The sequence below is a fragment of the Astatotilapia calliptera genome, chromosome 23, assembly GCF_964374335.1.
Source record: "Astatotilapia calliptera chromosome 23, fAstCal68.1, whole genome shotgun sequence".
NCBI classification, from domain to species: domain Eukaryota; kingdom Metazoa; phylum Chordata; class Actinopteri; order Cichliformes; family Cichlidae; genus Astatotilapia; species Astatotilapia calliptera.
Window position 1 is genome coordinate 6,174,876 of NC_137443.1, and position 23,763 is coordinate 6,198,638.

Consider the following 23,763-nt stretch of genomic DNA (forward strand, 5'->3'; position numbering starts at 1 on the left):
GGAATATGTCGTCTTTAATGTATTCATTTTGTCACTCCTGGCACTCAATGGGGCGAGGGAACTGGAGGAAGTGTTGAATACAGTAGGCGGTAACCTCTGAGGCTCAGTTAGCAGAGACTGGTATCAAAAGTAGGTCTACGATAGCAGCAGCAGCAGCAACAAGAGTAACATGGCATTCAAGAGGAAAAAAAAGGTAAGAGTCTTAATCGTTGCTTAGTGTAAAACGGCACATTTCAATTTTGAATCATTTATTTTACAAAATCAGTAATTCAGGTCAAAGATACAAGCAGGGTGATAATTGAACAATGAATAACCAAAGCTGTCGTGCTGAGATTCCTTCACTGGTCCTTAAACGTTGATCAGGGAGAATAACTAGAAAACAGAACGAAAATTTACAGCATCATTCAAGTTTGTTTTGAATGTTTAGACCGGAGATGCACCGAAAGCATTTTAAATTGTGTTTGTATGTTGTGGTTTAATACTTCCTTATTCTCAGGAAACACACAAAACCCAAGAACATTAAAACTTGAGGAGCTGCTACGCACTTTTTATCGCTTAGTTTCTTTTTCAGCTGTTATGTAAAAAGAAGCACATACCTGTCATTGGACCAGTCTGTATGTGATGTACCGCCCAGCTGTTTCACTGGGTCTGATGATCTTCACTACCTGGAACAGCAGATACAAAATGGCAGCTTTTTTTTTTTATATATTGCCACAGCGCTGTCTATCAGTGCGATGGGGAAAAAAAAGTGATAAAAATAGTGCTGTCTCATCCTTAATGAATGAATGAATCCCTCTCATGCTTTTAAAAGAAGACACATTGTTTTTGTGTTTGCATAAAGGGACCATTCAAATAATTTAAATACCCCCAAATGTCAAACCGGTTTCAGGTTGATCACGAGTCTCACAGGTTTCAGAACAAACCCCGCACATAGTTTCAAAACATTTCTTGCAAAAAGTTAAACCTCTTTAGTCACATTTTCTTGAATTCTGTCAGTTATGATAGTTTCTAAGATTTCTTACCTGTCCTCTTTTTAAGCCAAAGTAACGAGCCACAGGGTCCCCGGCCTGGATCCTTGGCAGCTGGCTTTCTTTTAATTTACTGAGGTAATATTGTTAAGGGCAACGAGTGTACAAACCTCAACGCTTCTAAACTAATTTACTGTCATGCAGCGCAAAGTGCAAGGATACTATCTTGCCAGAAGTTCAGTCACTTCCTCTTTTGTCATGACGATGTGCTCTGGTACAAGCTGAAAGACAGGCGAGAAATGCAAATACAGAAATGTACAACACGCTGCAGGCTTACTTGAAAATAAAGATTTTAATATAGAGGACAGTATGATGCTTACCTCGTGCTCTGTGATGTTAATCAGCAGCTCCTGCTGTAGAAACTGCTCCAGTATATATTTGGGTGCCATGTCGACTAGAGACTGTGAGGGATTTGTATATTTACAATCACTGCCGCATCATTTCGAGAGAAAAACCTTTCCCTTTTTATCACGTTTGCTTTAAACTGATGTTTACCTGTTTTGCTGAGGGTGTCATGCCCATCTGAACAACAATGATTGCCCGTGTGATGTTCTCCTCCTGCATCCTCTGACAGTACATCTTAATTGTCTTGATACCAACTTTGGGCTCCTCTGAAAAGAAATTGAAAAAAAAAAGGGTGAGATTTTATGAAATTATATACCTACAAGTAACATACAAAGATAAACAAACATGCTCATAAACACACGTTTTTACAAATGTAAATTAGTGCAGGTGTCATTAAACAGCTTTACTGCTAATCCCTTCAAAGTCTTCTCCTTATGAAGCGCTGCACGATTCCCAGCACTCCTGTTATTTCCACCTTGAAGACTTGGTCTGATCAGTTGTTGGAGTGTGTTACAATTTCACCATTAGGTGAGGAATAAATGTGTCAAACTGACTCAAATGTCATGTGGAGAGTCATTCCTAAATTTGGTTTAGAAATTAGAGACTATGATAGAACCTGCACAGAGCACAATCATTGCTCCTCACCTGACTTACTTCTCAGATTTGGCTCTCTGTGACTTTGGTCTCTTCCCCAAGTGAAAAATTCAGGTGAGGCATTGATGCTTTTGAGGAGGAGCTCTCCAAGACTTTAAATCACTTGGAGTTCTTTTAAAGTGCTGAACTTGTGCTGAAGTACTCACTGGAACTCTTAATATATTCAGTGCAAGTGAAGAAAGTAAACTAAATACATATATATGTATATATATATATATATATATACATATATACACACATACATATATACATACGTATGATTAAATAAATAAAACCATTGGAGCAACAATAAAAACTTCACGACTGGCTAAATGGACAATCTGGTGCATTCTTAAAGTAAGGAATAAACTGGCCAACTCAGCAACGCCTTAGAGAATAAAAGCGACAATTAAAGTGATATGACTTCACACTAATTTCCATGGAAACGAGTGAATGTAAATAGAGAGAATTTACAACAATCTGTAAACCACTGGTTACACTTAACAGAAGGCTATAATTCCTAAACACAGGTGAGAAATACTTTTGTAAAACCTTGAATTAAATCTGAAATTCTGCACTTCGATCACACCCTGAGTGACTTTTGAAACCATCAAAGTGTTGTAGAGAAGCAAAACTACAAAAACTATATTATTCTCCAAGTACACATGGCCCTAATTGTTAGTCTGGCAAACAAAACAAAATAAATAAAGCCCCCACCCCCCCAAAAATGATCAAAAAATATCTTTATTGCAGTGGTGGGCTATTGGTAGTTGCTTGTTATTGGTGGGTTTCTTTTGTGGGAATGAGGAAAACCTCTTTAGGCAGCACAGATTTTACAGTTTTCAAGGACAAAAAAACAAACAAGGTGTGGTTTTGGCTTTTTTAAGGACTGGACTCATTACAAACTATAATATTAGGAATACGCCTACCAGGAAAGAAAACGAACATCTGGTCTGTGGGATCATCATTGTGTGCCACCAGGACGGTGAGATCTGTACGTCGGGGACGCCCCTCACTGGGCTTGTCTCCAAACTGACTCTTGAACTCTTCCAGTGTCTGGTCCAACTCATCCTGTGTCACCAGATATCCTCTATCATGGCAGAGCTGTGAGTGTAAAGGAAAATATTAAAAAGGCAAATTAACAACAAACAAACAAACAAAAAATCTAAACTAGTTTTGAGCAGACTGTGGGTTTTTCTCATGACATGAAGTGAAGCAGGCCCTCAGGGCAGCCAATGCTAGGAAAGCTGCTGGCCCGGATGAGATCCCAGTGAGGATATACCACCGTCAAAACCAGCCTGAAGACCACCGCCTTCGACCCAGATCAGTATGCATACAGAGACAACAGATCTAGGGAAGATGCCAGATCTTCATGATCATAAAATCTGCTGACGACACAACTGTTTTAGGACTCATCTCAAATGGGAACGGGGTTGTCTATAGAGATGAAGTGCAGAGCCTCTCCACGAACATTAAAAAAACAAAAACAAAGGAAATCATCACTGGTTTCAGGCAACAGAGAAGGGCGCTCAGACCACTGGAACTAGGGGGTGAAGAGGTAAAGAGAGTGTCTTGCTTTAAACTTCTGGGAATACCATCAATGAGGACTCTGAATGGACAACAAACTGCTGCTATTATAAAAAATAGGCACAACAGAGACTATTTCCTCAGAATAAGGCCCACCTGTCTGTAAATCCGTTAGTCTTTCTACCGCTGCAGCATTTTAGATCAAGTGAATGCTTTTCAGGGAGTTTATAGGACATCCTGACAACGAATAGCAATAGGCCAGCATTAACTAGTTTTTCAGCATCACTGTGAGACAGGATGTTTCTGATTTTAGCGATATTGCACACATGGACGAAAGCAGTCCTTTGTGTTTGTTTAATATACACATTTAAGGACATATTCTGGACCAAAAAAGACTAAGATTCCTCACAGTGTCACTGGAGGCCAAGGCAATGCCATCCAGAGTAAGAATCTGATTAGATACTGCATTTCTGAGACTTTTAGGGCAGAGTACAGTAACCTCACTTTTATCTGAATTTAGAAGCAAAAAATTAGAGATCATCCAGGATCAAATCCTGCAGTTTAATTCATTTGTGTGTGTTATCTGGCTTCATAGTTGGGTGTCATCTGCACAGCGGTAAAAATGTATGCTATGACAATCAGGGATACAGTGGGCTTTATCGAGCATATAGCACAATAAAAAACAAATTGCCAAATAATGCAAATCATGCCAAGAAGGCAAATATGTGTTCCTTTTTTAACTCATAAAGAAATAAATTAAAGATTACGAACTGTGTGATGAAACTATCACAACCCACGCCCACAATGTTCTCCTCATATGATAGATGAGGAGAACAGGCTTCCAAAAACAACGCTATGATGATGTAGTTCAGAAACCCATCATGTTGCACTGAGACTGCTTTAAAATGACGGCTAACGTATGAGGAACAGATCCGCTTAGTATCTCAGGTGGGAGGGAATGAAATACAAAGAGAGGATGTACAAACTGAACTCGGAAAAGGGTTTATAATCCAAACCTCGATCTTTTCCAAATCGTTTCCAAAATTACATAAACTGTGACTGAAAATACAAAGGGGAAAATACTAAATACGCCTCTGACGCTCATTAGTACTGTCATTAAACTGTAATAATACCAGAACCGCGAATTATGAGCTCCACAGCAGCATCATTTTACTGTGCTTGGTCGGAATCGATGATGCTCTGCTCTCCTTAGCTATTCTAATGTGTTAAGTAAATCAGTAAACAAGGCTACTTTCCTGAAGTGAGCCGCTGATTTCGACTCTTAAGTTAAAGAAAGCTAAATGCTAAGCTAATAACAAACAAACACACAAATGTAACCTACCTGCATGATTGTTTTGCGGATTTTCCAAAGCCTGTATGTTTCCTCCTCGTCATCCATCTCGTCTCAAACCGTGTGTATACTCTAGATTTAATTTAAATTTATTATTTTTCAATGAATGTCCCACTCTTAGGCACAGACATACACGACGCACGCTTTCGTCTTCCGATACAGGCTAGTGACGTAGGCTGGGCGCCTTGGGATGACGCACAGCAATCGAGGGTTTGTTTGTTTTGGGGTTGTTTTTTTTTTGTTTGTTTGTTTTTTGTTACAAAACTTTTACACATAACTCTTCTCCCACAGTTTGCCGAAAGGAAGGTCTTTCACGTAGAAAAGGGATTTATACTTTTTGAACTTGAAGCCTTTGATAATAGACGATAACGGAACACACGGACTTTTGATGAAAAACAGAAACAACCTCCTCAGTTAATAATAATAATAATAATAATAATAATAATAATAATAATAATAATAATAAAAGTAGTGTCCCTTCTCCCTCCTCTGGTCTCTGAGGCCACCGCCCTCCGCTGTTTCACAACACGCCGCAGGGCGGAGTCTGCAGCTGAGGTTCACGGTGGTAAATTTGTCCTCTTTTTAAAACAAAATGAGGCCATTTTATGTTATTTTAGCAACTGGGGCTGTAGCGAGCTCTGTGGCACTACTGGCGACGGTGTTGTACTTTGTATTAACCACAACGGTAACGTAAACCTCAACCATTTAATCTGCATGCTTTTGAGTGACGTCTGTGATTTCCACTGTGTGTAACACAATTTCATGTAACACGCTTTTTTTTTTTTACTGCTGTAATAATATCGTTAATCCATTTTTCACGTAAACAACGATGGCTGTTACCCAAGATGCTCTGCGTGTTTGTGGTGGGCTTTGATTAACACACGTGACACGGACGGACGCCCACAAAGTTCGCAAATCCTTCCCTCCCTCTGCTTTTTCCCGCACAGTTAAAGACATACCTTTCCACTGAATTTAGAGGGTGGAAAAAAAAATACATTATAAGTGCTGTTTTTGACACCGGATGTTTGTGCTCCCACTCTGGCTGCTGGTGTCAGCTGATAGGCTTATCATCAGGACAGACAGAGAGGCACTTCTGTATCGACACAACACCCGGCCATGTTTTTTATTGTAGCTGATGTTTTATGATTAAAGAATAAAAGTTTGCTTTCAGCATCAGTTTATATTAGTGGTGGAGAAAAAGTGGAGAAAGAACAGAGTTCATTTTCTTTTTATTATTATTATTACATTTTATTTGACTGCTATTATTTTCAGTGTAATTATGAGTTAGCTTCCACATTGGATTTGCTACTTTCAATTTAGTTTTCAAGAGTTTTGGTGTTTTACTCTTTATCAGGGCAACATTTAGAAAAGCTAAAAGAGGAATTACAATTCAAGGCTCAACACTTAATGAAACTTGTTTACTGAGGTCATGCAGACCTCCTGAGTTGTAATAAAGAAATATGCACCCAAGCCTCATCAGTCCAAACTGACAAAACTAAAACTTTATGACTACACACTATTTCTTAAATGAAACACTGTAGTTTAAATTTGATCAAGATCTGAATTTCCTGCACACTTGCCTGGACAAAATAATATTTACTACTGAAAATCACAGCAAAATGTTGCCTCATCTCTTATTTTGTGGCGCAATGTTCTGCTTAGCTCTTCCACTCCAGCTCTCAAAACATAATCACCAGTTTTGTAACAATTCTGCTCTTGTTGTCTGAGATTATGATTATTTGGTAGAATGTTTTTTTCCCAGCATAAAGTTTCAAGTTTGCTTATAAACTTTGTGGTGGGAAAAAGCAGGCTCTCATGCAATGACATAGTTAGCATTGTTGAATGGGTGCATTTAAACCATAATCTTGTCTGAGCCTAATGCAAATGTGAAAATATCAGAACAAAGAAAAGAAGTTTTTTTGCCAAACTCATTTCTTTTGAATGTTTTTGTCAAAGGTTTCTATGCTTAGCTCGCATAGCCGTTTTGTAATGGCTCATGGACCATTGGACCCTTACAAAACAGGCAAGATAACTGTTTTCAACCCTTTTATTTCAAAATAGACACATTAGTTCTTTAATTGCTTTGGATTAACAGCACTGGCAATTATATTAAAAAAATATTGAGAGATTATTGATGCACAAAATAATTCTCCATAAAACTTGGTTTCTAATTTCACACTAGAATATAAAGAGATTGTGTAACAGTGACTCAAAGCAACCTGTGCTACACACGTAAACAGGCAAAACTCAGCAACTGTTATTCAATCGGGATAATTACTGTTACTGTTATTTTTTTTGTTGTAAAATGTATATTTTTGGTACTCTTTGCATACTGAGATAAAAAGCAGCAGTGATTGAAGCAGCTGGCTCTGATTCGTCTTCACATCTTCCATTCAAAATGTGAAAAAATGTAATAATCTTAAAGCTGATTGATGTGAATTCAAAATTTTAAAAAGTGTTTTTTCTCACTACAATAGAAAGAGAGAAATCCAGCCTTTTTAGGGTAATGTAGAAGTTTATATCTGCTGCAAATCACCAGTTTTTCACTCGGATACTAAACACAATGCATAATGAGCTTTGGTTTTTCTTCTGACCGTTGCTCTTTGCTCTACACGGACTAAGTTGTGAACTGTGGACTGCAGCACACATGCTTTTGTGATCAGGCTTTACTGAATCAGCAGCACAGAGGGAGGTACTGGACAATCACAGCCTATCAGTTTAGTTAATGATCACCTGGTTTTGCTTTACAAAAGCACTGTAGAACGTGAGTTTTCTCAGTACAGAGACAGAAGTTCAGCGGTGATACTTTTAGAGACCGAGGAGCTAAGTAGGGCAGCCATGCGCCTGATAGGGTGCACAGTCCTCCTCTCTGTCCTGCAGTCGGCTATGGTAAGAAACAACGGGATTAGGACTGAAACATTACTTTTGCGTTTGAGGGTTAACCTTTGCTTTTGCTCTCCTTAGATTTATGTTTATTTTCATTACATTTTCTTTTTAAAATTAATTCTTCGCATCTGATAGGCTGTGGAGTTTTGGAAATAACACGGTGTTCTAACTACTTATTGTTTTTTTCCCCAGTCTACCCCATTAGAGGAATGGCAGAGGGCAACATCCATTTATAACTTTTCAGCAACGGATATTGATGGCAACGTGGTTTCCCTTGAAAAATACAGGTAAATTTCTCTGTCATTTTGTTAAAACCTCCTATTACAATTATAAACCTCTTATCACTAAACAAATGTGTGTGCACGTGTGTGGGTGTGTGTGTATTCAGGGGGAATGTTGTCATCATCACCAACGTAGCCTCTAAATGAGGTAAAACCCCAGTAAACTACTCTCAGTTTACTCAGTTGCACGCCAAGTACGCTGAGAGAGGTTTAAGCATCCTTGCCTTCCCTTCCAACCAGTTTGGGAACCAGGTATGTAAAACATTAGTTGTTTTTTTTATTGCAACATTTAATGAGATTTGTTTGTGTAAGTTATCAGTTATCCAGGTCATGGATAACTGGAGATCTGTAAAGACGTTTCACCTCTCACCCAAGAGGTTACTTCAGGTCTAAAAACAAATGGTGGAAAGTCTTGTTGTATTGTTAACAGATAGACAATAACTTTTTAAATGTTTTACAGAAAAAAAAACTGTATAAGTGAAATTTTAGCCAGTGTGAAACCTTTATAATTTTTGCATAAGATCTCCTGAAATGTTTTTTTAATATCTAAAACATTCATAATTTCATTAAGTGTGTAATCATGTGCATAAATTGTAGTTGCATAAACACCACAATGGATAATTTGGCATTTTTCTCACTACTAGTCCGAAAGATGGCTTGTTTTTGAAAGAAACTAGGCCACGTTTTAAGATTATGTCAAATTCAAGAAGCTGCTGTTTTAAGTCGACTATTTTGTTGCCATTATATATAATTTGTCATATGCAGGCCACTGAGAGCAGTTAGAGACTTTAATACTTTTAATACTATTTACTTTTAGGAGCCGGGCAATGAAACTCAAATCAGGCAGTTTGCAGACACGTTCCAGGCTCGGTTTGATATGTTCAGCAAGATCGAGGTGAATGGGCAAAACGCTCATCCTCTGTGGAAGTGGCTGAAGGAGCAGCCTAACGGGAAGGGCTTGTTTGGAAAGTAAGTTGTGAATGAATGAATCTGGGTCACAGTTATATGCTCAAAAAGTATCTTAAAAGCTTGTTTGGATCAGACATAATGCGTACAGTCATCTGTTTAAAATGTGTACAACTGAATTTGAACAATAATCAGTCATATCATTTAAATTACCGGTAGTTATTGATTAACAGCATTTTTTATTCCAATGCTGACTGAATGAGAGTGATTAGTGGTTTTCTAACACATTTTAATGTTTATTTCTGCAGTAGCATCAAGTGGAATTTCACTAAGGTACGTTTTATTACGGTTTATTTTTAAAACATTTTTATGTCAACAGGGCTAAAATATTATAAAATATAAAATACTGAATATTTGAAAAACAGTATAAAGTATAAAGGATAATTTTAGAGAGTATGGAACAATTAATGGAACAAGCTTTTATATGCAAAAAAAATGTGTTATAATTATTCATTTATTTTCTTTTGTGTTTAGTTTTTGATCAATAGAGAGGGTCAGGTGGTGAAGAGATATGGACCCTTGGATGATCCAAGTGTACGTACAAAATCTTTGGTTATTCTGTCAGATGTTCATTGCTCATGTGTCTGTGTGATTACTGCTCACCCCGTGATGAGCTCTGCTGTGCTTTCAGTAACAACAAGAGATGTTTGTAGTACGTGTAACTTTATCACCCCTGTGTATAGACATGCAACTGAAGTCCATGCAACTCTCGCTTTCCTTCCAGGTGGTGGAAAAGGATCTTCCCAAATACCTTTAAACCTCTAAGAGATGCCTGAAACCGTGCTTACTTACATCCACTTGATTTTGTGTTTCCAGTAGTCTTTTTTTCTCACATTTCTCTGCCTCTCCAAGCACCGGTGGATATAGTTTCAGTCCATCCCAGACCAGTGACGGTCTGTTCATCAACCTGCATCGCAGGCAGGGCAGACCTGATGTAAATGGCGTGCAAACCTGCTGGGAAGGCGACCGAGCTTATATTCATAGAGTTCTATGGAGAGAACGACGGGGAACCCATTAATAGAGCATCATTCAGCACCTTAATGTTGGGCATTGTTTTCATCATAAAATATACTAAGATTTGTTCCTGTTATATTTTTGTGTGTAACTTTTATTGTCTGTGATTAAAACAAAAGTGTTGGGGTTTTTATGGGGTTTTGAGGTGTTGGTACTGAGGAACAGATACATCTTGATCATTCATGTGCACAAGGATCTTTTCTTTTGTGTAACAGGAGCAATTAAAAAGGATTTCAGCTGAAAATGTATTCATTTCTGAGTCAGAAAGTCTTTAAGAAGTGAGCACTAGAGCTTGAAATTGTTCAACACAGTATTCAGAAAGTGTGGACAGAGCAGTTTACCCTATAGGCTGTCCTAAAAATAACAATGATGACATATAGAACAAATAAAGAACTCGGAAAAAATTGAATCTTGGAAGTAGCCTGGATCATTAATTCCTTATATCGATGTTGGCGCTATTTGTAGGGGAGCAGGGGAAACAGGAACATTATTACACCACACAAAAAATATCATTACTATTTTTCTTTCTCTGTGTTTTTCTGATATTTTTAAAAATTATTTCTATATAACCTGATAATATCATTGTGATCTAATTCTGTGTAATAATAAGTGAAAATCTTACATCTTGACACAGTAAGTTCATCCTTGCAAAAACCTAAAAAATGTCACCCAGATTTTATTTAAAAGACTGTTAACTTATTTATTTCTAAGCTTCTCTGAGACTCTTTATTATTAAGTATCGTCTTCTACTCACTGCAGCAGATAATCTGCTTCTCACCCTATTCCTAGCACCTTCCTCCTTCACTTCATCCAATGATTTTTTTCTGTGGTCTTCCTCTTTTCCTCTTTCATAGCAGCTTCATATTAAACATGCTTCATCCAACATATCCATTATCCGTCTTTTGCACATGCCCAAACCATCTCAGCCTTTCCTCTACAACTTTGTCTCTTACAGCTCAACCTGATATATCCTTCTGATGTGTTCATTATTAATCTTATAAATTCATACATTATAAATTTATTACTTCTACTCCTTGCAAAGGTACCCATTTGTCACTCCTACCACTCCTAGATCCACAAAGACACATTACCTTGTGACCTTCTCTCCATCAACACACTCAAAGCAAATCTCACATCTGTATTGCTTTCACAAATCTTCATGGTATGGCTCATTATCTTTATCCCTGTGTAATTACTAAAACTGTACAAATCAACCCTGTTCTTGAAAATCTGCACCAGTACATTTGTTCTCCATTTCTCAGGCATTATCTGACTCTCTAAGATTTAAAACTCCTGGATGTTTCCATACGTCCACAAAGTATGTCATCTGGATAAGTAAATTAAATAAGTTAAACGTATAACAGAAACATACTGAGCCCCATCAAAAACAAAACAAAACAAGAGCCCTGAAATGTTATGCAACTGCTCAGTCAAATCTCCTTCTTGCAGTTCACTCAGAGTCCTGCAGGGGGAGTCACAGGGCCCATCAGTACAAAACCAGGCGGCAGCGGCTCAGCAGCAGCAGCAAGTGCAGTGCAGAGGAGCTGGAAGAAGCAGACTGTGGGCTGCTGTCGTGAGGAAACACTGCACAGATGAAGGGACCGTCGCGGATAGCTGTCGCATATTCCTCCGTTTGACTACTGTTACACATCAAACGACCCGATCCTCTTTCCCTCCACCGGGATCGCGCCGTCGCTGTGGGTCTTTCATTCGGAGGGGCTTGCCTGTTTTTTCCTCCGGGAGGCTGAATGGAAGCAGCAGCCGAGGGAGCGGTCGGGCTGTCGGAGGCCAGGGAAGGGAGCCCGCTGTCCGGGGCCGCAGCATCCGATGATGGGGACACGGTTGTGGGAGTTAGCTACGGGATGGACGCCGCAGACATGGGTATTTTTCCACATATCTCATAAGCCATTCTCATCGTCCCTCCATCCATTTTCCCTCGCGGCTTTACTGCTGCTACCGTAACCAGAAAGTCCCGACTCATCTCTGCTAGCAAGGAATTAATAAGCTAGGCTAGTGGCTAACTAAGCTGAATGGATGGGGCTCAGGTGAAGTTAAGTGCTGTACATACTGCATGCGTTACTGCAAACTGTGTAGGGTACATTTATACAAGTGCAACTATGAGCAGCCAGCACACGGACAAATACAAGTGTTGCATGGCTGATGATAAAGTTGTTAATATTTTTGGTTCATAAAAGCAGACAGGTGTGAAGTCAAGGTTTCTCATTACTTCTTCATTTCATTTATTGATTTTTATTTATTGCTCTTTTAAAAAATATGAATGTATTCACATGGCCAGCTTTGAGCACCTAAACATTAATTTGCTTATTTGTCACCATCTTGGCACTTACTGGAACCAGTAATTTATTAAGGAGAAGGAAGGTTGAGCAAACTGGAGCCACTACAGTTGCTAACAGGCTAGACACCAGTTAAAGGGTGTAAAAGCCTTGCAATAGTGCACCAGTGTCTGAGGAAGTCCCGATAATGCATGAATAGTATGAAGCAACTAAATGCAATCAGACCACCACTGATTTGGCCGTTTACACCCGTGGTGGTCCTGCAATGACACCTCAAAAAAAGGCCCATTGGTAGTAAGTTTATAGATATAATTAATATTTAATTATTATTAGATTTAAAATGTCCAGGGAACTATGTATATATCAGCTGATAGAATTTAAGCCTATGTGTATCAATAATAACACTTTTCTGGGGTCAGACATTTGAGCATAGAAATCTAAAGACACGTGACCTTCAAACCATCCAGAAATTTGCAAAATGTTGCATTCTGCAAATACAATATCCAGTTATATATGCTCTTATCAACAACCTTGTCTATGCTAAAATGTCAGCGCCCTGCCTTATATAGCACAGTATTATATTCAGAAAGAAATATATTATCTTTGTGATGTAAAGAACAATTTCCAGAGTCACCTCACTACAGCCAGGTTTCTCAGCCCCAGCTTTACTGTTGCACACTTGTGCCGTAGTGGTGTCATGGTGGAATTTTCCTGTGTGCACTCTAGCTGCAGTGAAAATCACACCAACAGCCCCCCTACAGTTGATCACTACAATACCCCCACAGCTGTGCGAAAAGGTTTGGTGGTGTAAGGACCCTTTTCAGAACGGGTGTATTAGAGCAGTTGCTACTTTCTTTACACCATTTGTGGTTGACTTTTAGGGGATTTGTTACACACGTATAAGTGAAAAGCAGGCGTTCTTAGATCTCTGTTTTGTCCAATATGTGTCCAACATATTGACATCCTAGAGTCACACCTTTATGAGTCATAATGGTGCCACTTATTATATAAATGAGGGTAAAGTGAACAAATATTAACTAGTTTGCAGTGAAGGAAGTGGCAGACAGTGGGGAGAGCTAAACAGAGTTAACAAACTCGCAAAAGTGAATAATAAAGGGACCACACAACATAGTTCGTCCTTTTTAATAGTGTTCATTCAAGCTGATGTTTTCTCTGCATGTTCAGGATTCATCATTTCCATTATAAAATCTTCTTTGCGACCATGTGAAGCTGCTTTTAGCTGTGTGTTCAGCCCTTGTGTCTAACAGCCACCAGTCATGTTGCATTCACTGGTCTTGCACACTGTACATCACAGTTCTGGGGGGGTTTTCTTCTCACTGATGAGAAAGGTTCTGACTTTGACAAGAGTTCAGCACCTCCACAGAGAATAGGCTTGTGAATCAAAGAGACTGTCTGCTGAGGGTTAGTAGTCGAGCTTAAATTTATCAGAGGAGGAAAATGGAATCCAGGTGCCCCCGACTGCAGATGGTGTGTGTTTCATTTACTCTGTTCTGCTCAGTTACTGGCTACTCGCATGCATTGGAAAGCATAAGGTTTACAAAGGCCTTGTGTGCATTAATAGTGTTTAGGAGATATTTAACAGAGCTCTGCCCTGCTGAATATTTCATAGTTGACAATTTGGCATTCACCTGTCTATGCTTTCTTGCGAGGAACTTCTTGACCTTTAAATAACCAGGAAAACGATATTATTGCTGACATACTGTAGGGCGTATAGACTTGATCTCACTCCTTTTCGTTCCCCGTGTTGCTGCTTTTGTTTGCTTGCATAGGAATATCACCATCCGTGAGTAAGAGAGCGCAGGCGGGGTGGAGTGGATGGAGACGAGTGTCACGGATGATTTCTGACAGAAAAGCAGCAAGAGTGAAAGGGAAGGTTTACAAGATGGTAGCGAGATCTGTTGTGATGTATGGTTTGGAGACGGTGGCGCTGAGAAAAAGACAGGAGGCCGAGCTAGAAGTGGCAGAGATGAAGACCAGAATGGACAGGATTAGAAATGAGTATGTCAGAGAGGCAGCTCGAGCTTGGCCATGGTGAAGAAGGACATGCAAAGGGATGGTGTAAAAGAGAAGGATGCTGGAGAAAGGTAGGACAGAAACACAGGAAAAGTGATTTTTCTGCTTTGAGCATGAATTAAATAAAAGGAAATCCCACATTTCCCAGAACACCTAAATTCTGTGCAGTGGTTCAGTAAGCACACCTAATCTGTCATTTGATAAATGGTTCTAAAATTATTAAGTGCAGCAGCAAAGCAAACAAATAGACCACTACTGCACGCTCACTCAGTGTTATTGGTCATCCCTCAGAGTCGTGGAGCCTCGCGTGTAAAAATGCGATTATTTCCCCCTCAGTTCTCTTGTTTTTATAGCATCGTGTATAATGTTAATCCATTTCTTGCTGTCTTGCAACCTAAGATTTAATGTGTGCACTGATACAAAGCGTCGCTGGCCAAAGCCCCGCAACAGGGAAGGGTAGGTGCTGATCGTACTTTGACTTCCTTGCAACATCTGACAAGTGAGTGGGTCTAAAAGCAAAAGTCCATTAAAGACGAGTCATGTGCAATAACAATTTCATATGACCCTCACAGCAGGGTGTTAGGTTTTTTTAGTGGATATTCACAGCAGAAACGATTCAGTTCGCATAAATAATGATTAATTGAAATGTCAGCTGTAAAGGTTCAGCTTGATTCTGATTGGCTCTTTATGGTGTTGGATGCTGATCAACGTGAGCTCTCTCGGTTTACGTCAGATCCTGCAAATGCGTAATTGCGGGTTGCTCTGCAATGTGTGAATACAGCGTTGTGTGGGAGTCACAGCTGGCTGTTAAATAGCTGTCTGAGCATTTATTCCCATTTAAAGCATCACGTCTTCTGGCCGTTGTAATTTGTCCCCGTAGTCTACTTTCAGCACAATGGCAGCATTCGTCTCACTTATCTTCTCCTCGCACTCGGCTTCATCCTCAGAGACAGTCTCCTCTCCTTCCTCGCTTCTCCAGAGTGAGCCACAGCTCATCTACCTCCTCTGTGATTCCCTCACCTCAGCTCAGCCACTCATTTGCCACTATCCATCAGTCCTCGCCCTTGTCTGTTTTTCTCTGTTCGCTTCAGGCACGGCCTGTCAGAACTGCTGACGGTAGCACAAAGGGTGGGTTACCTCCTGTGGAATTTACCATCCATCTGCTTCCCCTCTTATTCCTATGGCAAGGTCTCTCTCTTTCCCCCTTCTTCTTTATCCTTCTGAAGCTATGCAGGAAAGGATCAGTTTGTATCCCTGTAGCTCATTCGAGGAGCCTGTGTAGGGTTTTTGACCCTCTGCCAGGTTTTTTGATGTCATTATTTTACGCAGATGATGACGCAGTCCAGTTACATCTCCGATTTTGCGTGCGTGTGGAGGATGTGTGCTATAGTAGATATTTTGAGCTGGCACCACAGCAAGGCTGGAGTATTGTGTTTGCTGCTGTCTGTCCTTGCGCCTTGTCAGGGTTTTTCGCTCTCCTAGGGGTACCCGCTGGACAGTTGACAATAAGGGCAGGGTGGGCATTTTTTATTTTTTTTGTCTGTTGTGGTGACTTTGCAGGTGTGAAAGCCGCCAGTGGAGGCTCCGACTCGCTTTCACTCTTACATGGCTGCAGTGTCATGCTGTAATGGCTTCACTCAGTGGGGAAATAAGGCGAAGACCTACTGTTTTCAATTAAGCGAGTTACTGAGCCCATAATGCAGGCTATTATTATTTCATAAGCAGCACCTGGAGCATGAATGCAGTGAGACAGGAACACTGTCAAACTAATGCAAACCACCCACATAGAATTAGTAGCATTTATTTTCAGCCAAAAAAACCAAACAGCATTGGATGGTGTCTTCTCAGGGTTATATTCCTCCAGATTGGCAGCATGACCTGTACAGTTTGTACTACAGCTCACCCAGTAAATGTCTACCTAAGTCCCTGATAAGCGTTTTGAAGAAGTGATTAGGATTATTAATCAGTACTATTTGATTTCTTTGAGGCTGTTATTCATCTGCTTTATTGTAGGGTCTTTACCCTACAGTGTACAGCACCTTGAGGTAACTGTTGTTGTGATTTGGCACTATATAAATAAAGTTGAATTGAATTTAATCTATATCCATTTAAGCATTCAATTTCCTTTTTTTCACCAAAAACTCTTAAATATCAGAGTAAACCTGTCTGAGAGTAGTACGAACTGACCAGTTTATTAACCAGTTTGTCAAAAAATAGAATTTGTCTGCAATCATTTTAATAAATCTAAATATAATTTATTTTTAGGGCATATTTTTCTGCAATTGGATCTTCTTTTAGCAATTGATGAAAAGAAAGAAAGGGGAATATAGCAATGTTGACTTGTTAAGCCAGAAGCCACTTCCATCTGTATAATTAAAGCAAATGCAAATGTTAACAGTTGTAACTTCTTATAAGATAAGATAGCCTTCATTGGTCAAGGTCTGGCTGTGTGGCAGGCAGGATGAGGACCCAAGTGCAGGAGACAAAACTTGAGCAGCTTTATTGCTGAGAACTACAAACTAAAATACAAAACACTAAACTCTCGGCCTGTTAGAGCTTGAACCTGGTAGTAGAGAGCAATACATGGAGCACGAAGAAGAGGGGTGAGGATAATGAGAGGGCACACCTGGGAAACACTCCTGGGCATGCTCTAACTCAGCTCTAACCTAGGGCTGGGCGATATATCGAGTTTTTAAAAAATATCGATATATTTTCATACGAGATATAAGATGTGACAATATCGTTTATATCGATATAGTCTATGTTATGTTATAATTATACTTGTGGAGCCGCAGGTTTGCCTCTCTTTCGTCCACTTTTGTCTCTACGCAATGTTACTCTGCCTCGCCTCTCATTCACTGAACACAACTCCGCCTCCCTCATAGCTTCACCTGCAGGCAATGACAAGATGAAAGCGGAAAATCTCCGTTAGCGAGTTACCGTGCGTGGGGCTGGACGGCGTCAACGTGTTAGCGAGCTAACCGCGCTAGCGAGCTAACCGCGCTAACGACATGCAGCCCGGAGGGGCTGCACGGCCTAAAATCCTTTCATTTTCTCAAAAATCGTCAGTGCGCCTTATGTATGAATTCTGGTTGTGCTTACTGACCGCGAACCGATTTTATGTGGTACACAGCGCTCAGCAATCTGTCAAAAAATGTTTTAATATGACTTTGCTAAGCTACGGAGCTGCACCGCTTGATGGATTGTCGGAGGATTACGGCTACCGGGGAGGAGCCTCGCGGAGTGATACGTACTGTGTGTGTATAAGGACCACAAATGGCACCTGTTCAGAGACGTGGTGCAGCTGTGAAATCTGTCTCTTTGTTATTATGCTCAGCGTCTATTAGTTTACATTTTGACTGCACAATTGTGAGCTTTTTGTTATGCACAAAAACAACATTGTTTTCTTTTATTTATGGACCATGAGTATTTAATAAATGCTGATAATTTATTTTTAAGTAATTTCTTCATGTACATCTACGCTGTATGTAAATAAAAGTGCCCGTGTGACATCTGGGACACAGTGTGACTAAGAACTCTCTTTTTGTTCTCAACTTATGGCTTTAAAAAAAATATCGAGATATATATCTTATATCGCCATCCAGCTAAAAAATATCGAGATATGAATTTTGGGTCATATCGCCCAGCCCTACTCTAACCCAACCTTTTTGGCGCCACGGACTGGTTTATGCCCGACAATATTTTCACGGACCGGCCTTTAAGGTGTCGCGGATAAATACAACAAAATAAAACTAGTACCCGTACCGACAAAAAAGAACATTTATTCATAACACACGTGAAAAGACCCAGGAAAACCGAGTTAACGATAAAAACGATAACAAAATAACGCTGAAAACCGATAAAAACCCTGAAAACCATACATTTCACACCTGAGCCTCAACTCTTGCAGCCCGGTGCCAAACGACTCACGGACCGGTACCGGTCCGAGGCCCGGGGATTGGGGACCGCTGCTCTAACTGACAAGACAGGGGAAGCAAAACTGATGCAAAGTACATGAGACAGGGACTATCAAAATAAAACAGAAAACACACTGAGATGGGAGTAGACAAGACAGAGCTCAGGAAGAAGGAGAGACAAAGACAGAGGAGGGATAAACAGAGACTGGGGAAACAAGATAAATAAACACAATACAGAGGACAAGAATGACTCTCACAGGAGACACAGGGATGAGGCAAAGACACAAAAGGAACCTTACAACAACAAACAAGAATCCATGAACCAGAAATAAAGAAACTCAGAGACACAAAAAAGAACTAAACTCAGGATTGTACTGTACAAACCTAAAATTCAAATCATCTCTTACAGCAAAGGAAACAATCATAAATCCATAACAAAACCCAAAACGCTGGGTGAAAAGCCTGCACCATGATAGCATTAGTCTCAGTGGGGAAATCCACATTGCGAACAACAGCAGAGAAGACAGGACAGGAATATAAAAATTGAAGAAAATACATACACCACACAAAGTGGAAGAAATATTCTATTCTGAATTTTAAAAATTCTGCTAAATCTTTAAGTTATTCGCTATCTGAGTCTGCTGAAAGTGCCTGAGCCTGACAAAGTGGAAGACCAAGATGCTGCAGGGTTTATTCAAGTTTAATAGGGCCTGAGCCGTGAGAAAATATATTCATTCATTAAACAGTGTGGGCCTAGTTGGCAAGTTCAGTCTGACCCTGGTATAAGCATTACTCCCAGCTCGTGTGATGGTGAATTTGCTTTGGGCCCCGAGAGAAGAGATAAAATAACCAAGGCTGCTTTTTCCAGTCTCTATCAGCCACAGCACAGATCGTTTCTTAGCACTCTTGAGTTACTTCTCCGATTGGTCAGATTAGTCTCTCTGGGCAAAAGACTTGCTATGCTTTTCTATCCTGGTTTCTGATGACTTCTTTACCTATTTTAATCATGTACATATTTATTAGGAAGATACTGATGTGGAAACAGCTCACTTGTCAGCATATGGTCACTGTCACTTAACTTTTCCTAGTTCATTTAAGGAGCATTGTGCAAGTAAATAAGAGAAAATGGGATTGTTTGATTAGCTGGGATTTTGCAACACATCTTGTGCAGAAACTGTTCTCTCTCAGAAAGTTTTGTTTAGATTTGTTCTGCTATGTTGAAAAAGGTGAAGCGAGTTTGTGGTGGAACAATGTAGGAACACAACAGGTTGTATATTGACTTGACCTCTCGGGACGACGGCCAGTATTTCCAGGCTTCAGTAGATTTCATGTTTATAGAGGCTCCATTGTTTAGTGGTTAACATGTAAAAGATGCCTGGTTTAAGATTCTGAGGAGACACAAATCCTTGGGTGGTTTGGTCTGGTGTAACAATCTGTGTGAAATTACTTGGAACATCCCTATTGTCCATAGTATTGCTTTAACTTTGGAATATTTAATTTAATTTTGTTTTGCTAATTAGGGCTGTGCGATATGACCAAAATCTCATATCCCGATATAAGAATTCTATCGTCCGATAACGATATAAATCACAAAAATGTAACATTTTCTGTAAATTCTGTGAATCTCGGGCAGCTCGTCTTGCGGGAAGTGTTTCCAGCTGCGCGTCATGTTGCTGGAGTCGAGTGTTTTAACCGATGCATGAAACTATACATTTTTAGACATAAGTTGTAAAGGCCGCCGTTTTCTTTGTGAGTATTTATTACACGGCGTGCTGCGGGGAAAAGCCTGTTCTAACGTTTGAGTCTAAGGTTTATTTTTTAGCACCTGGCGGCTCTTTTTAAATTCTCATCCGTAATTAATCTGCTCTTTCACGTGATTCAGTTTATTTTGAAAAGTCTCAACAGGATCTTGAACTTTATTGTGAAAGGTTTATGTGGAACATAAACAAACGGACACGCGATGCTGTTACAGTGGTTGTTGCTAATAAAAACAGGCGCTTGTCCGTCCGTAGTGTGGTTATATTAAATATAAGAGAAAGAGAGAACTTTAAGAAATTAATATAGCCACTACAGTGACCATCAAAACGATGAAAAAATATTGCCGTAAACAGTTTATTTTGCGACACCACGAAACAAAGGATAGCGTAAAATGAAACGATAGACGTTTTTATATCGTCATCCGATATATATCGTTATATCGAACAGCCCTAATGCTAATTTTCTATAGAGTTTACACTTTCTGTTTTTCATATTTATATTTTAAGCGAGCGTCAAATACTCAAATTCATCGACTGTGGTGACCCCTTTCCAATAACAGAGCAGACAACAGAAGAAGCCTTTATTTTGTTTTGTTTTTTTGTTCTGCCGGAGGTTTCTTCCTGTTAAAGGGGAGTTTTTCCTTCCCACTGTCGCCAAAGTGCTTGTTCATAGGGGTTCATATGATTGTTGGGTTTTTCTCTGTATTTATTGTAGGGTCTACCTTACAATCTAAAGCACCTTGAGGCAACTGTTGTTGTGTTTTGGCATTGTATAAATAAAACTGAATTGAATTGAATTATGAGATTGTTGATCTGAGTATAGGTTTAGCCATAAATCAACAGGATTTCCATTAATCTGTTAAGTCTAATGGGCAGCCTGGCCTAAGATGACCCCTGTAAACTGTTTATCTGACATATCCTGTTAGACAACAGCTATTAGTTTTACACATATAAAGAGAACCCAAAAGCACTATGACGAAGTTTCAAAATTATGAAAGAACCAGGCAGATATTATAACTTAATATCTTTTTAGTTGGCTACTTACAAATCACAATAGGCTAAATAATTTCTTAATTATTAAATATAAACAGCATTAATCATGCTTTTTATGAGTATAGACTGTGAAATAACACCAGTTTGTCTCTGTCTCGTCACTTGCTGCGTATGCAGAGATGCACTTAGGCCAACACAGCTCCACTCTTTACTCTGTGCTTCACAGTTAGCATTAAAGATTAAGATACTTGATTTGCTGTTGTAGAGGTATACAATGAAATTTTGCTTGGTGAGTCTATCGACCAACAGCAAGGGATGAAAGCAGCTTTTTTTTTTTAAAAAAGACATAAAAATTGTACAAACAAAACAACTATAGAAAAAGCATTAAAAAGAAAAATATACAGCACACAAACAACAAGTAAGGTGTAAAGTGACTTTCTGTTTATTTACCTCAGTGCAAAGATTATGCAATATTGTGTATTTGCACAGATATTAAATCAGACCCAGTAATTATTATTATTATTATTATTATTATTATTGCAAACTGCATTAATCAAATGCAGCCATAACAAAGCATTCTTCACTCCTGCAGATTTTCTCCACAGGTGTTTTTCTCTTTTTTCCATGTTTTGACGTTCTGTGGGTAACCCTGAGAAAAAGACTCATTATCTGTACTGTTTTGTGCTACATTGGTAGCTAAGGAATGTGTTGTCTACCACATTGTAAATTATAAACGCTGTAGCCTGTGAGTACTTTATAAGCATTCATCTGCATGTCCAATAGTGGCAAAAAAGGCTTTAAAACCACACGTGGTGCAGGGCTAAAAACATGACTTGGTGTTGATAAAATGGTAAATGATAGCACATGACAAGTGTATATATGACGCTGAAACACATACCAGTGCTGCTATGCCCCCTGCACTCTGTTTTTTCATGTAGGTGGCCATTTGTAGGGGTAGTGTGTGTGTGTGGTGCAAGATTGCCAGTAAGGATATCTTGCAATGCACCAGAGCATATAGATGAAAGACTGAAGTACATGGGAAATATGCAGAAATGGGATTATAGGCAAAATGTCTTTTTTTTTTTTTTGCTGTCTTGTGAGAAATTTGCTCAACAGTTCCTTAATCGTAACATAATCTAATACAAATATGTGACTAGTAGCTGTGCAGGAAAAACAGCTTCCCCACATCTTTTTGTATTGTAAGACTCACGGTGTCACATTACTAAATACAGCAATAGTTTGATCTGAGGGCTGTTTTTCTTTTCGTCTCTGCACCTAACCAAGATGAGGCATAAAATAACAGGTCTCTGTAGATTATTTATTGCATGTGTGACAATACCGACTGAGACATTGTTGTGCAGCTCTGTTAGAGGAGATTACCTTCTACTGAGTCACCGCTGCCTGCAAAGATGCTGCTCTCAGCAACAACACAGCAGCACACAGTAGTCAGACTGATCACCTCCGTGTTTATTCCGACTATCTGTCCTCTCCTCTCCTCTCGAGTCCATAAAAGGACTTCTTTCTCTTGGCTGACAGCTTTCATTGCATTTTGAGGATCAGCAAGGATCACTAAGCTCAGTTCTGATCTGGCAGCTCAGTAATGAAAAACAGACTGAAATTACATAAGAGTTTGAGCACTTGAGTGTGTCATTTTGCCAGCAGGACTTAGCTGTTTTTAGCTTTGCCCAAGAACAGAGTTCTGCAACTCAACCCTGTCTGTTTTTGCAGGAAAGCGAGACCTCCCTGTGGGAGCGTAGGACATGGCCACTCTCGACGTGTAAATCCAATGATATTAAAACAGTTAAACCATTCTCACTTGAAGGCATACAGAAATGCATGGTAACTGATCCTCTCCACATTGAAATAGTAGTTATTAAAACTTCTCATTTGTGTTTGCATTGACTCCGTCTGCATATTGGCTTGTGCACTGTGAGCGGGTGTCACATTCCCACAGACACACAGGTAGGCGTCTGAATAGCTGACTGTCAGGAGCTGTTGTTTAATTGACTTTTCATGCTGTATGAAGTGTGTGTCCTTGGGATGTGTTTAAAACCTGCCTGCTATCACTAGACTTGGCCCAGCTTTAATAAAAGCAGCTCTCCCTGCATCCCCTCACCTCTGATTTCCATTTCAAAGTCCACTGAGCTTTCACGCTTCTCTGAGGAAAAATTACACTTTCATGCCCACCTGTTCCATTAGTCCAGTCTACAGTTTGAAATTAAGATGCAACTGGTGAAATTTAGAATGGAGTCATTAGCTGATATAACTGCCCAGCCGTCATTTCAGCCACTTTTCACTCTTGTTTTGAACATAAAAGACATCGGTATGGACGCAAATGATGGCAGACAGGTCTTGTAGTGAAGAGTGCATCTCTGATGATATCTGAGACATATGTAATCATTTATCTAATGTAAAATCAGTCTTACAGTAATCATTGAGCATCAGTTTTAACAGTTGGCCCGATACAAATGGATCCAGTAACCCAGAAAAACAGACAGACGGGTTCCTGCTCCCACCTGTCCCTGCATTAGTACCATCTTATCCTGATAATCCTGACAGTTAGCCTTACGGCCTGGGGAGAATGGTATTGGGATTAGGGATAGTGAAGTAATCATGACCATGACTTGGCTGGCTTTTTCTTTGGGATGTTGTCTGTCTGCAACACCAACAATACCTCCGACTTGCTCTGGTCAGTCGTGTCTGTACGAAGTGATCACGCTGCAACAGTAAAGAAAAG

General features: G+C 39.6%; 3 protein-coding genes across 9 annotated transcripts in view; 2 read left to right on the forward strand and 1 right to left on the reverse strand.

Annotated features, from left to right (window-relative positions):
* Window positions 1-97: 97 nt before the first annotated feature.
* Window positions 98-10,440, forward strand: gpx4a (glutathione peroxidase 4a). Of its 3 annotated transcripts, none has more exons than XM_080296924.1 (7): window positions 98-193; window positions 7,963-8,057; window positions 8,159-8,303; window positions 8,869-9,020; window positions 9,266-9,290; window positions 9,492-9,551; window positions 9,742-10,440. In XM_080296924.1, the coding sequence occupies exons 1-7, from the start codon at window positions 170-172 to the stop codon at window positions 9,772-9,774; spliced, it is 534 nt and encodes a 177-aa protein (XP_080153050.1). In that variant the 5' UTR covers window positions 98-169; the 3' UTR covers window positions 9,775-10,440. The 3 variants fall into 3 exon arrangements, with proteins under 3 accessions (XP_080153050.1, XP_026014596.1, XP_026014597.1); XM_026158811.2 differs by lacking the exon at window positions 98-193 and adding an exon at window positions 5,380-5,569; XM_026158812.2 differs by lacking the exon at window positions 98-193 and adding an exon at window positions 7,501-7,773.
* On the reverse strand, window positions 232-5,112 carry polr2eb (RNA polymerase II, I and III subunit E, b). Its single transcript, XM_026158810.2, has 8 exons — window positions 4,876-5,112; window positions 2,936-3,110; window positions 1,524-1,639; window positions 1,349-1,429; window positions 1,191-1,249; window positions 1,023-1,101; window positions 597-665; window positions 232-372 (listed from the first exon to the last, which is right to left on the reverse strand). Exons 1-7 carry the CDS (start codon window positions 4,930-4,932, stop codon window positions 600-602), a joined length of 633 nt encoding a protein of 210 aa, XP_026014595.1. The 5' UTR covers window positions 4,933-5,112; the 3' UTR covers window positions 232-372; window positions 597-599.
* Window positions 10,441-11,554: 1,114 nt separating the features above from the next.
* The window catches only part of pip5k1ca (phosphatidylinositol-4-phosphate 5-kinase, type I, gamma a), a 52,958-nt gene continuing 40,749 nt past the window's right edge, over window positions 11,555-23,763 (forward strand). For all 5 annotated transcript variants that reach the window (XM_026158804.2, XM_026158808.2, XM_026158806.2 and 2 more), the window contains exon 1: window positions 11,555-11,912. In XM_026158804.2, the coding sequence (XP_026014589.2) occupies window positions 11,780-11,912 (133 nt within the window). In that variant the 5' untranslated portion in view covers window positions 11,555-11,779. The remainder of the gene's footprint in view (window positions 11,913-23,763) is intronic.